Source organism: Coturnix japonica, chromosome 1, assembly GCF_001577835.2.
Source record: "Coturnix japonica isolate 7356 chromosome 1, Coturnix japonica 2.1, whole genome shotgun sequence".
Classification (NCBI taxonomy): Eukaryota; Metazoa; Chordata; class Aves; order Galliformes; family Phasianidae; genus Coturnix; species Coturnix japonica.
The window spans coordinates 163,921,067-163,937,364 of record NC_029516.1 but is presented as its reverse complement, the minus strand read 5'-3'; the positions used below and the strand labels follow the sequence as shown (position 1 = coordinate 163,937,364).

At 37.9% G+C, this 16,298-nt stretch overlaps 1 protein-coding gene across 1 annotated transcript in view; it reads left to right on the top strand.

The window, feature by feature from the left end:
- ARHGAP42 (Rho GTPase activating protein 42) overlaps positions 1-16,298 on the top strand; it is a 144,635-nt gene that overhangs the window by 93,319 nt on the left and 35,018 nt on the right. The window contains exons 6-8 of the mRNA XM_015852280.2: positions 3,563-3,673; positions 11,178-11,282; positions 14,118-14,247. Coding sequence (XP_015707766.1) covers positions 3,563-3,673; positions 11,178-11,282; positions 14,118-14,247 — 346 coding nt within the window. The remainder of the gene's footprint in view (positions 1-3,562; positions 3,674-11,177; positions 11,283-14,117; positions 14,248-16,298) is intronic.

Here is a 16,298-nt window from a genome sequence, read left to right as displayed (position 1 = left end):
ATAATTAAGATTTGCCTTTGAGTCAAGTTATACTTAAAGTGCCAGTTGGAGTAGTTAATGTTGCTTTGATGGAATTACCAATATCATGGTTACTCTTCATCCTGGGGATACTTTTGCTGGTGGAGTTTTCACAGGATATGTGACTTTCATGCACTCACAAAATACAGGGTTTTTTTTCATGCTTACCAGTTACTCTGTAATTTGAATTAAATGAAGCATAGTGATTAAAAATTTCTAACAATGTTTATAATCCTGAGTTACCATAGTTGTGTATGTAACCATCCATCTACATTGGACACTATTTATATGGGATTGGTTAATTGTTCCATTCAAATATCAAAGATGTGTACATATAGCCTTCAGTCTTCCTAAGTATTCTGTGTATTGATGAAGAAATAGTTGTTAGAGTATAAACAGCAGCAGGGAAAAAAAAAAAAAACAGTTGTTACCAAACTGCTTTACTTTAAATAAATAAAATATTTTGCTTATGAGACATCAGAACGATCACATTCTAATAATACAGAAACTAAAGTGAAAAGTAGCAACTCTGAATCTAATAAACTGTGGTAGAATCACAATAGATTTGGCTCAAATAAACTAATGGAAAAATCAGGGTAAATTTTTCCACTGTGTCCCTATGTGACATCTCAGGATTTAAAATTTCTTACAGAGGCTGTCGGTTTTTGCTTTTCTAGATGTCCCACTTGTAAAGCTCACAGGACGTAGCTTGTCATTTCTGTCTGCTTCATTTTCATACAGATGTTAAGTGTGTTTAATCAGCAACGCAGACCTCCCACAGACACCAGGAGACACCATAGGAAATCAGTACCAAAAACAGTAGAATCATAAAATCACCAAGGCTGGAAAAGACCACTGAGACCATCCAGTACATGTCCACTAATCACATCCCTCTGTGCCACAGCTCCAGGGATGGTGACTCTACCACTTCCACAGGCTGCCTGTGCCAATGCCTCACCACACTTTCACAGCAGAATTTTTTCATAATACCCAACCTGAAATCTCACGTGCACAGATTAAGGCAGTTACCTCTTGCCCTATCTCTAGTTACCCGGAAGAAGAGGCCAACCCCCACGTCTCTACAACCTCCTTTCAGATAGTTGCAGGGTCTGTATTGTTGTCCAAAGAGATGTTTGGACTGTACCCATATCATAAATAAAATGCCAGGAACCAGTTCCTGGCCCAAAAGCCGATGTCTATTGACCCACAGTCTGAGTATTACCACACCAAAAGTACTTCTATTTTTTACCCCGCTGCTCATTTTAATTCCTCAGATTTCTTGTTATCACATTATGTTAGTTGATGAGTGAAGGGATGGGAAGGACGTAGTTCTGCTGTTTTAGGCTATTTTACATCTCTCAATCAGGTGGTGGTGAGAGCACCTTAATTAAGCACCTGAAGTTTGACAGTTTGAACACAGTATTTAGAGAGTTGTTTGCATGTGTTCATGTAATTGAAGTGTGCTAGATATTTTGAGGGCTTAGAGGACTGCTGACACAGTTTATGTGGATGATTAGTATTTTTTTCCCCTTAGCATCAAAAGGAACTTCAAAATACTGTCTTTTCACTACTATCACATAGAGCAGAGCTCTGCGCTGCCTCTCTGCTCCCTGTGAGGAGCCTCAGCCACCCTCAGTCCTCCCCTCAGCCTGCTCTGCTCTGGGCTGAGAATACCAGGGGACCTCAGACACCCCTCATTTGTCTTCCCCTCTGGATGCTTAACCATCTTTGTAGCCCTCATTATAATTTAGTATCTGTACAGTGGTGCTTATGGCCTTAATGTAGGAACCCATCCATATTTGAGATAGCCTTGAGTTATAATAAGTACTGGTACAGTCTGTTAAAATGCTGTTCAGAATAGAGATTGACTTAATTGGGTCTTTAAATACTATTCTCTGTTGAAGAGCTCATTGCTGAAACCAAATGATATTTCCTTAAAATTAAATGTGGAAGCTGAAATCTGTCTCAAGCACTTCTCGACTGCAGTTGTGTGAATCAGGATCATGCTCCAAAGTAGCAGCAACTGGTTCTGTTGGTATCTATAATATTTCCTTGGTAACTTTCTTTTCTTTTTTCTTTTTTTTTTTTTGTGAATTAAAACTACTTAACACAGAGTATAGAAGAGAACAGTAGCTGAAAGTGCTGTACAAATAGCATGTAACAATTACTTTTATGGTAAAGCTCTCGGTTCTTAGAATGTTGAGTGTTTGGTTACTGCTTCATAATATTTGTATTTTTACTCCATTTCCAGTACCATGGAAACTGGTACTGAATAATTTGACAGATATTGTTGAAGCCCATGCTTTGAAATAGTGCTCATGGTACTCGGGGAAGTGAATTCATATTGTTAAGGAGCCTACATCCAAATCATGATAGTAGCATTTTCTTAACTAAAGAAACTGTTAATTATCTATGATGCAGTTGATGACCAAGTTCAGTGATGGTTGTCTTACAAGCACTAAAACTCTTTTTTGATAGGTTTACTGTTTTAATGCATGCTGTCAAGTGAAGACAACACCCAACTTTTCCACTTTTCCCATATTTGTTATTTTTGATGCCAGAAATGAACTAGAGAATTTACAGAAGTAAAGTAAATTACATCAAAAATAGCTAAACTGGTTTTATACTTGTGCTTGAAATTTGATTAAAATCTGCTTTTGACCCAATACTAAAACCTGACAAACACAGCCTAAAAGGGATTTGCTTGAGAAAATGATTTTTTAATGCAAAGGGGAATCTGTATCTCTTCTTCAGGCGTTATCCACATATTACACTACTTGTCTACTACGTTCATTTCTCATGCCTTGTTTTAAGTTGAGGATAAAAGCCTATTATTCTTTATCTTCTGGTAAGAGTTAATTCTTAAGCAGTTTAGGTAGATGTCTTTATTTTGGACCTAGGTCTTAATGTTGAGTGGTGTTATTTAGGCATGTCTGGCCAATTGTGCCTTGTAGCTCTTTCCCTTGAAAATTAAAACGTGGGAAAAAAAAAATTGATAAATGAAAAATTGATAAATATGTTTTTACTCCCAGAGCATGAAACATATGCTATGAAGTTATGTTGCAAGATTTCATCGTTAAATACTCTCTATTTAAGAAAATAAAATCTTAGGAAAGTATTTGAAGCTTAGAAATAGATGAAAGTTTGGTTCATGTGATACACAGGCATTTCAATAGAAATGTTTTTTGTCCCTTCTAGAGTACTATCCTGTTTTCTACTTCGAAATTCTCTATATGTCAGGGACAGAATCCCTACTGCTGCCTTTATTTCTTTCCTCCCAACCTCTCCTCAAAAGTAAAATATAAAAGTGCAAAAGAAAGAGGAAAACAAACAATGTGGAAATGACATGAGATAAAGCTGAATAATATTTCCTCAGTAACTCACACTTAGCTATTTTAAGTGGGTATTTAATTTTTCAGGGAAAACTGAAAACTGTCAAGCTTGTGAAGTAATCTTATGAAAGATCTGTTTACTAACAACAAAATCTGGCTTTAAAGCAATCATGAGAGAGTAAACTAATACTGTATTTCCTTTTGTCTTTTAGGCGGATACACAGATTGATAGAGAACATCAAAACTTCTATGAAGCATCATTGGAATATGTTTTTAAAATCCAAGAAGTACAAGAGAAAAAGAAATTTGAATTTGTTGAACCTGTAAGTTTTGTTTTATTCTTTCCAAATTTAAAATGGATATATTTATAAAGATGAAATTTTAATGTAAAATAAGTATTTCTCTCTCTTTTTAAAATTGTGATTACAGTGCATTTGCGGGCATTAAGATCTTGGCTTCAGCATTTTCCACAGTTATTAATGATTTATGTAAGAGTATCATATCTGCTGTGAAGTGAAATGCTGGATGGCTTGGAGTGTGCATAGCATTTTAATGGGACAACATGTAATGTTTTACCTGTGCAACACATACTGGGTATTTCCCAATATCATGGTTTCATGTGTGAAATTCAGAGACAGATTTTGGATTTAAATATTCCCTATAGGCAGCATATATATATATATATATATATATATATATATATATATATATATATATATATATATGTTCTTCTGATTTATACATGTAATTATATGAAAAATTAGTTCTTCTGTAGGACAGGTGCATCTGTTTCTTGTTGATGGAGTCATTTGCCTTCAGTCTGCTGTGCATAAAAAGAAAGCATACCTTGACATGCCAAAAAAGAGGAAAACGAAATTGTACTCTACAGTCCTTATATAGATCTGGGATTTTACATCTGGGATCTCCTCTTGGACCACATCATGGCCCTGAGATACTTTTCTGGGCCAATCAGGACCAGAAGCTGTTCAATGTGATGTGCTAGTATATCTCTGTAGCATATTAGTAGTAATCATACTGTTCATGTCTTGTGGGATTAACTTGCTGCTTGCCTTAGTTAGCACCTGTAGCCATTGACAGCATTTGTCCCTTCCTGTTATGCATACTGAGCAGAGCATCTTTTGTAAAGAAAGAACATGACAAGCATAACTTTTCCTTCCAGCTTCCTTCTAACTAACTGAAGATGCACTTTTGACTTAAACAGGTTGAAATGTATCTCTAACACCCAGTGTCATCAAGAAGAGCTCCTCAAATGCCTTCTTTCTTTGAGAAGAGAATGTACCGTATATTGAATATTTGGCATTGATGCAAGCTAATGAAACTGATTTCAGCTTCCAGTACTTACAGAAATCCTCTCTTTGTGGCATGCACCTGCCAAGTCTTTGAGACTAAAACTTTGCTTGAATTCCTAAATAAGAACATTTTTCTACCTGTCACAAATTAATCCAGACTGTCTCTCTCTGTCTCCTTCTGTAAAACTCTCACATCCTGGAAAAAACAAGCACTCCTAACCTAGTTCTGACTGTGGTATAGAGACGTAATGCTCCTTTAAAGTAATAGAATCTTGCTGTATTGAGAAGAAACTGTACGTCAGAAAATGCTGTTGTGCAATTGCATGTAGTTAAAATAGGGCATATTTCATCCTATATGCTAGATGGGAAAAATGAATTTAATTATTATTTAATTATTTAATTATTATTATAGCTTGAGATATTGAGCTTTATCCTTTTGACCAGGAGTTATCTGCATGCTTTGTTAGCCACCACAGCAGCAGCTATGAATCACCAAAATGAAGAAATTATTTATTTGTATGTCAGTGCTGATAGTGAGCAGGCAAATAGGGGAGGCTGATGGTAGACTCTGTGTTGTAGAATTAGGTATTTTTCTTACCAGATGTACACATCCAGTACAGAAAATTTTCTAGCAGTGGGTCAGTTGTTCTCCTGTGTCATATCAGTGGGCTGCTCAGTGCAGTTGTTTGTTGCATGAAGTCCATTATTAGATGTTCCAGATGAAAGTGTTGGAAATACTGTGCTAATTGGGTTTCATTTCCTGCCTTTTTGGCTGCAGGTGTGTTTTGTTATAATCAAACTGAATATAAATAATGGTTAAGTTGTAATATCAGTCAAAATTCTGAACCTTCAGAATTGCTTTTTTTGTTTTGTTTTGTTTCTAGTCTGTTTCATACAACATCTTGGAATAAAAGCATTTACTAAAATCCATGAGGCTAATTATACCAAGTGAAATATAATGAGACAAAAGAAAAAAGAAAGTCTTAGAAACAGGTTTTTTAAGATGCCTGATGTATGTAAGTCACAGGTATGGGTTGATGGAGGGACTTGATGGCCTTGAAGGTCTTTTCCAGCTTTGACAATTCTATGATTTAAGTGTCACTTAGGTCTAATTTTCAGCTCAGTATCATTTCTCAAGGTGTCCAATTTGTTGAGTCCTGGAAAGGAGACTTTGACAAAATAAATAAACGCTGTTAGTGAGAAAGATGAAATTGTGATGGCTGTGTGGAAGAGGGATAAATTCATGTAATGAAATACAACTTGACATTATCTGTTGGTGATCCTTCCAACTTCCTCAATTTAACTATACCTAAAGATAAAAATTCTCCTGAAAGCAGAGTGGGAGAATCAGGCTGGCAAAAACTGACAGGTGGGTTAACCTAGAACAGTAGAAGTGGTAAGAGTGCAGAACTTTCCTTCATGATGTGCAGTGGGGAGGGACTGTGAGGCATGAGGTGCTAATGTTTCACTGATTTTTACATGGGTAAAAAGTTATAGGACAAGGAGAAATGGTTTAAAACTAAAAGAGAGAAGATTTAGACTAGGTAATAAGAAGGAATTAGTTACTTGGTGAGTGGCAAAGAACTGACTTTGCCTGCCCGTAGAAGCAGTGGATGTCCCATCACTGGAGGTGTTCAAGGCTGGGTTGGATGGGGCCTTGGGCAGCTTCATCCCCATGACAAGGGATTGGAACTGGATGATCTTTCTGGTCCCTTCCAACTCAAGCCAATCTGTGATTCTATGAAGAGATAGCTACCTCTTTGTAATACTCCTAGATTTTGGACTTCTCAAGGAAAAATAATAAGCTTTTCATACAGATCACAAATTTAGATTTTTTTCTATCTCAAAACTATATCTGTGTTAAAGTTACCTTGTTTAAAGTTTACCAAGTTAAAAAATATCAGTAGTTATAGTAACCATTGCTCCAAGCTTTATGTATGTGGGCCCAGAGCAACTTGCCAGAAATAACAGTGCAGCTTCATGAGGATGCTGCACTCGTTAAGAGTGAGCCGCCTGCCCGGGGCTCTGCTCTGTACTGTCATAACAGCAAGACCTCGCTGGCCTGGAGGAATCAGGGCACAGAATGCATAAGCAGAATGTAATCTGAAATGAGGGGTGGTCCATTCGCTGTCACAAAAACATAAAAGTGTATGTTTAAAGGAAAGGAACAATATTGTATAATTGCTTGTGGTTCCATGAGACTTCAGTTTTAGTCTGAAGAGGCCGGATCTTAAACTTAATTTCCCCTTCCTTGGATTTTCAACATTATTAACTGTATTCATTTTAATCTGATAGAGAAGTACCTTATGAAGCTATCTATTTATAAATAAAACGAAACTGAGGAGACAGGGACTTCTGGCTGATGTGCTGTGGGCCAAAGGTTAAATTCCTCTCCTATCCGAAACCTAAGCACAGTCTCCTTCCTGTGAGAATGAAATGACCAGGCAGTCTTGAGGTCAGCGGCTCTACGTAAAAATAAATAAAGTCTCAAGAAGTAGCTGGATTTTGTTTCAGGTTCTGTGTTGAAATCCTGGCAGCCCCGGAGTAGAGAGTAGGGTTGTGTTACTGAGCTCAGGCCTCACTTTTTGTTTACGTGACTGATTAGGTACTCAGAACAAGGTAACTGTAAGGTATGTGTTACCTTTTAAACTGATGACATAAACATTCTATGTGATGGTTGGGGGAAACAGTCACCTCTTAACATGTGAAGACCACCTTGAAATACATGAAAAAAATGAAAAAGATCTGATTTTTTTTTTTTTTTCCCATCATTTAAAATAAATACCTTTAAAATTAGAAGTGTGGGCTTAACAGCAGTGCTTCTTGTAACATCAGCAGCAAGATAACCCCACTGTGACCATAGGCCTGGGGCAGAAGTGCTTGGCTTTTTGATCACTGTGCAGTGCTATGCCAATGGCCGTGCTGATGGAAGTGGTTAGGATTGTACCTCAGAGCTCAGGCCCACTAGGTGCTTTTCGTTTCCCCTCTCCACATACATCAGTAGAAGCAAACACCATTCTCAGTATCAGTTATTTCAACAGAATTAGAACAATCTGGGACGGGACTTGCACGACAAGCACATTTTTACTTTTATTATCCCTTTTTCTCTTTCTGTGCAACCAGGAGATTCTCAAGTCCAGGTGCTCAGCAAGACACAGCTGCCAGGATACCTGAACATTACTGAAGATATATTCAAACTTTCCTGTATTTTTTTTTCTCTATTTTTTTCTCTTATTTTTCTTTCCTCTGCTTTCATTTTGCTTTTCCTTTCTAATAAATTCAGCTTTGCTGCCATCTAGCGTTAAATCTTTTTCTCCTCAGTATTTCTTCATTTGCTCCTTAGAGCTGTTTGTATAAATGGAAGTTGATTTGCTTTCAGTATTCAAGCTGAAATTTATATAGATAACACTCTTCAGAAATACCCTTTAAGTTGATCATTACAATTGATGTGTAAGCTGGTATACTGCATCTTTCTACCAATAAGTTTTTTGTTGAAATTTTGTTGTGCTTTAATGTTCTGCTCTGGCTACAGTTTTGCTGTCTGCTTACAGTATTCCTGCCATTCTTCTTAAGCCAAAAAGGCAGGGTTGATCAGTAGACTCCTGCTTTTGCATAAGTTAATCCTATTCATTTTTATTTAAACAAAATAGAGAACACACAGGAGTAGTTATGTGGCTGTAGGAGCTCTCATTGGGGATGGACCTGAGTAACTGGATCTAGACTGCAGGCAAGGCATTAGTTATAATTTGCCTACTTAATTTAGACTTTATCCCTAAGAAGAGGAAACTGATTTCTTTTTGGAAGAGTTGGAATTATGTTTTAAACTTTAAAATTACGGAAATTTATACAGCTGTTTACATAATTGGTTAGGATAAATAGGATAATTAGGATAAATAGTCATATTTGGATCTTCTTTGGAACCCATTAAATAACCATTAGGCTGCTTTAAGGTCCAGGTCTTTGGCTTAGATAATGATTTTAGATGGGCAGGTGAAAATTACAAGTTAAGATAATTTACATGAGCTGTGAAGGTCTTTGGTAGATTATCTTCATTCTTTGGTAGTGGGATGTGGTTCAGGAATTCAGATCTATTGTAGAGAACCCTTGGCTTTTATACTCAAGGATTTTCTCAGATCCTTAGCCTCTGTGACTGACTTACTGCTTACCCATGGATAACCATGAGATTTCACCATTTCTGTCTGATGTCATGATTTTATTTATGTCAGCACCAATGATCTATAAAGCTGAAGCTGATTTAACTTATTAATGTGGCAGAAGAACTCACTTTCTGAGTCTCAGATGTTCACTGAAGGGCTCAGTGATACCAGGGCACAAGGATGTGAGGGATGCACAATGAGGTCATCGTGTTTGTTCCTCTGCCCAGAGAGCTGTGCCCTTCACCTCACCTCTCATCCATCAAACTGAGTGTGGAAGCAGGGACTCAGAGGAATACAGAGACACTATCTGAGCAAGTAGGGATCAAGTCTGGAAAAGTAAAGCCCATAAAAAACTGAATCTTACCAAAGACATCCTGGGTAACAAAGGCTTCTGCAAGTATCTCAGTGACAAAAGGAAAACAAGGGAAAATGAGGGTCATCTCCTTAATGAAACTGAAGATGTGGTTACCTGGGACAATGAAAAGACCAAGGTACCGAATACTTTCTTTGCTTCAGTCCTTACCAGCAAGACCAGCCTTCAGAAATCCCAGCTTCCAGAGGCCAGGCTGAATGGCCAGGGAAAGAAAGACGAACTTCTGGTGGAAGTGGATCAGGTCAGGGAATGCAAGAGTGAACTGGCAGTTTGCAAGTTTGTGGGCCCTGCTGGGATACAGGCAGAAATGCTCAGTGAGATGGTAATTATGACTCTGTAATCTCAGCTTGGTGATGGCAACTGGGAGAATTACACAAAGGCTGGAAGAAAGCAAACATCACTCCTATCTTCCAGATGGGCAAGGAGGAGGACCCTAGCCTCTATCCCTGGAAAGGTGATGGCATCCTGGAAATCATTTCAAGCACATGAATGAGAAGACAGTCATTAGATACAGTCAACATGGATTCACCAAGAGGAAGTCATGCCTGACCAAGCTCATAAACTTCTATTATAAAAACACCAGGCTGATAGATGAAAGAGGAGCACTGTATATCTTATTTTTGGGCTTTGGTAAAACCTTTGACTCTGTCCACTGTAAGATTTTATAGAAATAGTGCTGCAGTGTGTGCTGGATGAGCAGATAGTGAGAAGGGTTGAAAACTTGCTGAACAGCTGAGCCCAGAGGGTAATGGTCAGTGATGCAAAGTCTGATTTAAGGCCATTAATGAGCGTATTGCCCCAGCAGACAATACTGTCCACTCAGCAGTCCAATCCTGTTTAATATCTTCACTAATGATTCGGATGATTGAGTAGAGTGTACTGTCAATAAACTCATAGATGACCTGAATCTGGAAGAAGTGACAGATTCAGTGGATTGTCATAATGCCATCCAGAGGGATCTTAACAGTCTGGAGAACTGGGCTGACATGTATCTCTTTAATCTTAACAAGCAGAAGTGCAGAGTGCAGCACCTGAGGAGGAACAACAGGACATACTGGGAATATCCACATGAAAAGCAGTTCTGCAGAAAAGACCCTGGGGGTCCTTGTGGACACCGAGCCTGAATATGAATCAGCAGTGTGCCCTTGCTGCTGTTATAATTTATTACACTACTCTGATAGTATTCTTGGCAGCATTAGGGAAAATATCATTATAAAGTTTATAAAGTTATAAAGTTTAAATAAAATGTAAGCAAGATAATATCCGTACTTTTTAGTCTCTGTCATTTACAGTCATCTGTAATACTGGTAGCACAAATGTACGTGCATTAAATATACATTATGGAATTTTTGTTGTCTGAATCAAGACTACTTCAGTTCTCTATGGAGAGAGATAAATGTATACATTGGATTCTTCCTCCCATCCCAAAAAAGAATTCTGAAGGAACAAGTATAATGCTTTTGAATACCTGTGTTTTTTTTGCTGGATTAGGGGACATCATGGACAGCAAGTTATGTAGACTTGTTGAGGACGAGTGTTTGTGGCTGTAATGTACTCAGATAAACCTGTCCTATTTGTATAAGATTTGTTATTGTGCATTTAAGTTAATAGCTCAGGCAAAAAGGCAAAAGCCTTTTTAACACTTTTTCTTAAGGTCTGACTGCAGATTTCTTGCTCAGCAAAGCATTACTGTTGCAAGTAATGGAAGCTCAGAGCGTTGCAGGAGTTAAGATGCAGGAGGTTTTTGACGAAGGCTTACTGTGTTTTCCTGCTGAAGACAAATGGAAAATCATCTGTTCCTTGTTTTTGCTTTCTAATACTTACATGAATAGGTAAAGTGTGTAGCAGCTAAGACCAATTTTTCACCATTGCAGTCAATGCCTATTTCTTATTTACAAGTTAGTATACATTCTGTTATCTTTAAGTTATTTAAAGTATTAAGAGTGCACGTTAACATCAGTAATGCTTTTCAATTTTGCCTTTCCAGCTCTTGGCCTTTCTTCAAGGATTATTTACATTTTACCATGAAGGATATGAACTGGCTCAGGAGTTTGCACCATACAAGCAGCAGCTTCAATTCAATTTGCAGAATGTAAGAACAATACATATTTGCACCATTTTGCTTGGTAAACTAGTTTTGAGATACTGAAGTAGCCTTGTAGTACTTTAAGGGAACTCTACATCTTAGAAGATTTTAGTGAGCTGAAATCAAATTAAGGTACAAATTATTTTTAAAGCTGCCAGTCAGAACTTTGTAAAATGTAATCTTCATGTAGTTATTTGTGATTTGCAAATCAGAACTGTGGGAGTTAGTACCAGAAGAGCAGAACAGCAGCCAAATTTGATTAAGAACACAGCAGCTCAGATATGCTTAAACGTGTGTTTTCTTGAGAGTGCGGCCTGTCTTTTGAAGTAAGTGGATCAAAGAGCTCCAGCAGGTACAGAGTGCTGCAGTTTATTTTTTTAAGATCATAGATTGCCAGTACCTGAAGGCAGCCTACAGGAAAGCTGTCGAGGGACTTTTAATAAGGCTATGTTTCCTCTGTAGCTCCTTCTCTTTTTTGTCATTGTTCACATACACATATAGATTTCATTTAAATGGCTTCTTGGGAGAATCAGGCAAAAGCTCCTGTTTGATTAAACTTTTCCTCTGGGATCAAAATGCAAGGGTTCTCTGTAGACCCTCCTGGACCATTCTGTCAAGTTTTGCATTTATCAGTTGTGATTTTTCGACTGAGACTCTTTTAGATGGAGGCACAAGGGGTCACTGTTGTTGCATAGTGAAGTTTCAGTGAAAGAATGAAAAATGTGGTTCAGTCAGGAGGCTGATTGAAGTTCCAGCAGGCACATGAATCCACAGCACAGGCCAAATGTAGCTTTGTAAGTCTGTGTCTGTTCATTTGCTCTATGCATAGGTCATCAGAAACAAAATTATTAAAGGATTTTCTAAATTTCTTTTTTAAATAAGGAATAGGTAAATTAAGGAATAGAACTATGTAAATATACTGCAGAGGTAATGATGGATGCAGTGTTGTGCAGAAGGAACAATATAGTATGTTTTTAATTATATTTATGTGTCAGACAAACATATGTATCTACTACTACACAGAAGTTTGGAGTCTGACTGTAGATCTAAGTCCTCATCTGCTTTTATTCAGCTGAGCTATCTGTTGACCTGTCACCCAGAGCATCACCCAAACTCAGAATGATGTGAAATATAGGGAAAGATGAGATGAGGATAATCCTCAGGGACAGTTGTGTTCAGGCTGTCTGTCGTAGTTGTTAGAGCTGTCTGTTGTAGTTGTTAGAGGTACTCCTCTTTGTTGCACTGGGTTTTAAAGTCTAACAGTCTTGCAGAATTGTTGATCTGATCTTCTGCTTCTGTTCTTAAAACTCTCCTACAGGTTTAAGTATCAGCAGGAAAAGCTGTAGGAACAGCAGCAAGGTGACAGACCTTCAGCTCTTAACAGGTCCTAACACAGCCTGGTGTCACTTCTGCTGTGTCAGCAGGCCAGCAGCTTACTTCAGGCGTCATTTGGGCTTTGTTTTCTATAACTTCATGCAAAGGCCTGGCTGCTTAAAAGAAAAATTAAAACCTTAAAAGACAAACAGGGATATGCTCTTAGTGTAGGAAAAAAGCCCCGTTCAGTAGCACAGCATCTGACCTAAAGTCTCTTGAAGGGCTCAAAATTACCTCTGTTAAATCTGGTTCTTCATCCCAAAAATATCACTGGCAAGGTTCAAAGCTGAATTTTAGCTCCTCTTCTGTTTAGTAATTAATTAAAATATGTTTGTCTTCACCTGAACGATTGCCTTATTATGCTATATTGCAAATCCATGAATGGCCAACTAATGGGAGAGTATTTACGAGTATATAAAGTCCAGACAATATATTTCTGTCTAGTTGAGATTAGAATCCATAATATAATTTTTTTTTACAGTCGCCTTGCAAAAACATTACAATAGTCTTTATTTTATTGCCTCTAGGAACAAAGTGTTCAACATATGGTATGTCTGTAGCAATCTGTCAAACCTCTGGCACTTCTTAATAATTCTCCTTTTTCCTACACTGTTAGCTAAGTGGAGGGAAACCCTGATCCCACTGAATTCAATAGAAAAATTACACAGTTACATGCATACAGGCATTAGCAAATATGAATTACCCAGCTTTGTACTTAATCATTCCTCTGACTAGCAGCTTGCTTGTTTGCACACATGATTTTTAGAGCAGACACAGCATTTTTTTCCATGATTTTGGAACACTTCTGCAACTTGTGACCTGGTTGTTGCCTAACATGATTAAATCTCAGCTGTGGTGTTTGTGTAATCCTGTCAAAAAGCAATTGTAACCACACTCTGACTACCTTGAGTGTCAGCATCCATAGTGTTACTGGGGAATGGACACAGGTCTCTGAACCATACTGCTTCCATGTGTGGAGAGACCACGGGTGTCTGGAGACTTTACCTTGGCATTAACCCAAAGCAGTCTATTTTGCACTTGTTTTAGTGGTTCAGTGAGGCTTATTAGTTCAAGCTTGAGGTTATACTGTCAGCACGTTCTAGTTCAGCTCTTTAGCCTAGATCCTGTCTGCATATTCTGGAGTACGTGCAGAAGAAGCATGCATCTGTCTGCAAAATACTGTGTAAGCATATATGAAAATGTGAGGTGGCATTGTTTCTGCAGTTAGTGACCTGCAGACTTCTGTGCTTAAATTTAGCTCTCCTTTACTGTGTAATTCTCAGGCTTCTAGAGCAAGAAACTGCATAATTCTGGTGTTCATTTTTTATGCCTAGTGCAAATGCTTCTATTGGTCTCTTTTTGATGCAGTTGCTCCTTGGCATTATGAGTTCCTCAAATGAGGATCATTGTTTTTATACTTCCACAAGGGAACATGTATTGATTTGTTTGTTTGTTTGGGGATCTTAGACCCGGAATAACTTTGAGAGCACGAGGCAGGAAGTGGAGAGACTCATGCAAAGAATGAAGTCTGCCAACCAAGATTACAGACCGCCAAGTCAGTGGACAATGGAAGGCTATCTCTACGTGCAGGAAAAAAGTGAGTAGAGCAGATGTACCTTTTCGTTTGATTTGAAAGACAAGCAGGATAAAACAAGAGCTCTATATTTAAATGTCCAAAGGCTTTTCTTATTGTTGCTTCTCTAAAGTTGGAAAATTTCTAAAGAAAAACAAATGTCTGACTCTTCAAAATGCACTCAAGGTAGCTAAGGCCAAAGAGAACAGTGAGTGAAACACATGTAGGCAACTTGTTTCTTGCTCCCTGCAAACCTGTGAGTAGGATGCTGCTTGGGCAGGTCCCTTGTAGATGAGTCCCCCTCAGTAGCAAACTCATCAGTCTGTTTACACTGTGATGTCTGCCTTTCTCCTTGCTGCAGAAGGTGAAAGCACTCAGGTCTCTGCCAAACCCTGCAGTGTCTTGACCTTTCTCTGCCTGAACAAGCTCCACAGTTCACTCAGCAGGATCAGCCTCCACCTTTTAGCTGTGGGCTCTGCTGACTCAGACACCTTAATGAGCATTCACATAATGGAATAAAAAGGCGGAAGAAGAAGAAAAGTTATCTACTTACAGTCTGCCACAATTTTAAAGTAGTTGCCAATTTGTACCTAATTATTATTCATGTCATGAGACTTAAGAATAAAGCAATATCCGAAAAGAATGATGGAATAGAACTACGTCTGGCATCTCTGAGAATATTTGGAAGAGCCTATCAGTGCATCATGTGAGGAATGAAAACAGAGCCAGGAAATACGAGAAAAGTCAAAAGAGAGAATTCAAAGCTGTATGTGATCAGAAGTATCTGCTGTCACTGTTTTACACTTTAAACAGTATAGACCAAGCCAAATTAGCTGCATGTGGCAGGGATCAATGAAAACACTTAATAGAATAGTTTTCATTGTGTGGATTAACCATATTTATTTGTTCTTTGTATGGAATCCAGCTGATGCTAGAAAAGTATATAGCAGTTTTTTAAGATATTGTACATGTGCCATGCAAGTTTGGTGTTCATTCAGAAATGATTAAATACAACTTTGCACTTGATTTCTCAAAAATCTCAAAAAAATCTAAAAATAAAAAAAAAGGCATCTTGATGCAGGATTCCCATGTTAGACTTGGCCCCACTCAACATCAGTTTTGAGAATGTCTCCTCCTTTCTCCTTTAGACAGTAATTCAAGAGACTACCTGGAGTTATAGTTGATTGATTTTCTAGATGGCATCATGAAATCAATTTTTATTCCATTATGTGAATTAAAACAAAGAAACCTTAGTGCTTATCGTAGTTAACCTCGGCCACTTTTACCCTCGGTAGCACTGAAAGCTTGAAGAAGACCCTCTGTGTTTTAATTATGTAATAATGATAAAAGAAACCTGTATTAAGTGGAAATTGCACTGAGTCCTGCTAATGGGGGAGGGAGAAAAGAAGTGAAGCACTGGGCACATGCTGTGCTTCATTAAATACTGAGAGGCCAACTTGACATCCTCTTACTGAGAAGATGTTTGTTCATTAGTGTATTCTGGAGTAAGGGTAAAAGGATCTGTAATCTGTGTGTCAATGAGGAAAGTACTAGTTGTGTATTCCCTTGTCATGCAGGATTATTTTCCTACAACCAGCATCCCATAGGCAAGAGACAATTTAATAAGTAACTTAAAAGTTTGCTATTCCTGAAAGAAGAAATAAATCCCGTATTATTACTAATATTAGTGGTGGTAAATAAGTAATTTGAAGGAAAAAAAATGCCTATGAACTGTTCTTATTTAGCTGTACGGTCATGACTAACAGAATTGAAGTTAAGTGTAGGTGTTGGCCAACAAAAAGCAGATGACTTCTAAACTTATCTGAAACTTCTTTAAGATGACTCATCCTTCTGAAAGAGTTCATGGTGCTATCTGGGGAATGCTTGAATTAGATTTGTACACTGTATTTTGCTATGTGAAAAAAGGAACAGACCATCTGACAGAATTCTGAGGTTGGGTTAACAAGTGCCTGATCAATTCTGCCCAGAGCCTGCCTGTCTGTCTATCTATCTATCTATCTATCTATCTATCTATCTATCTATCTATCTATCTATCTCCTTAATTTCTTTTATGC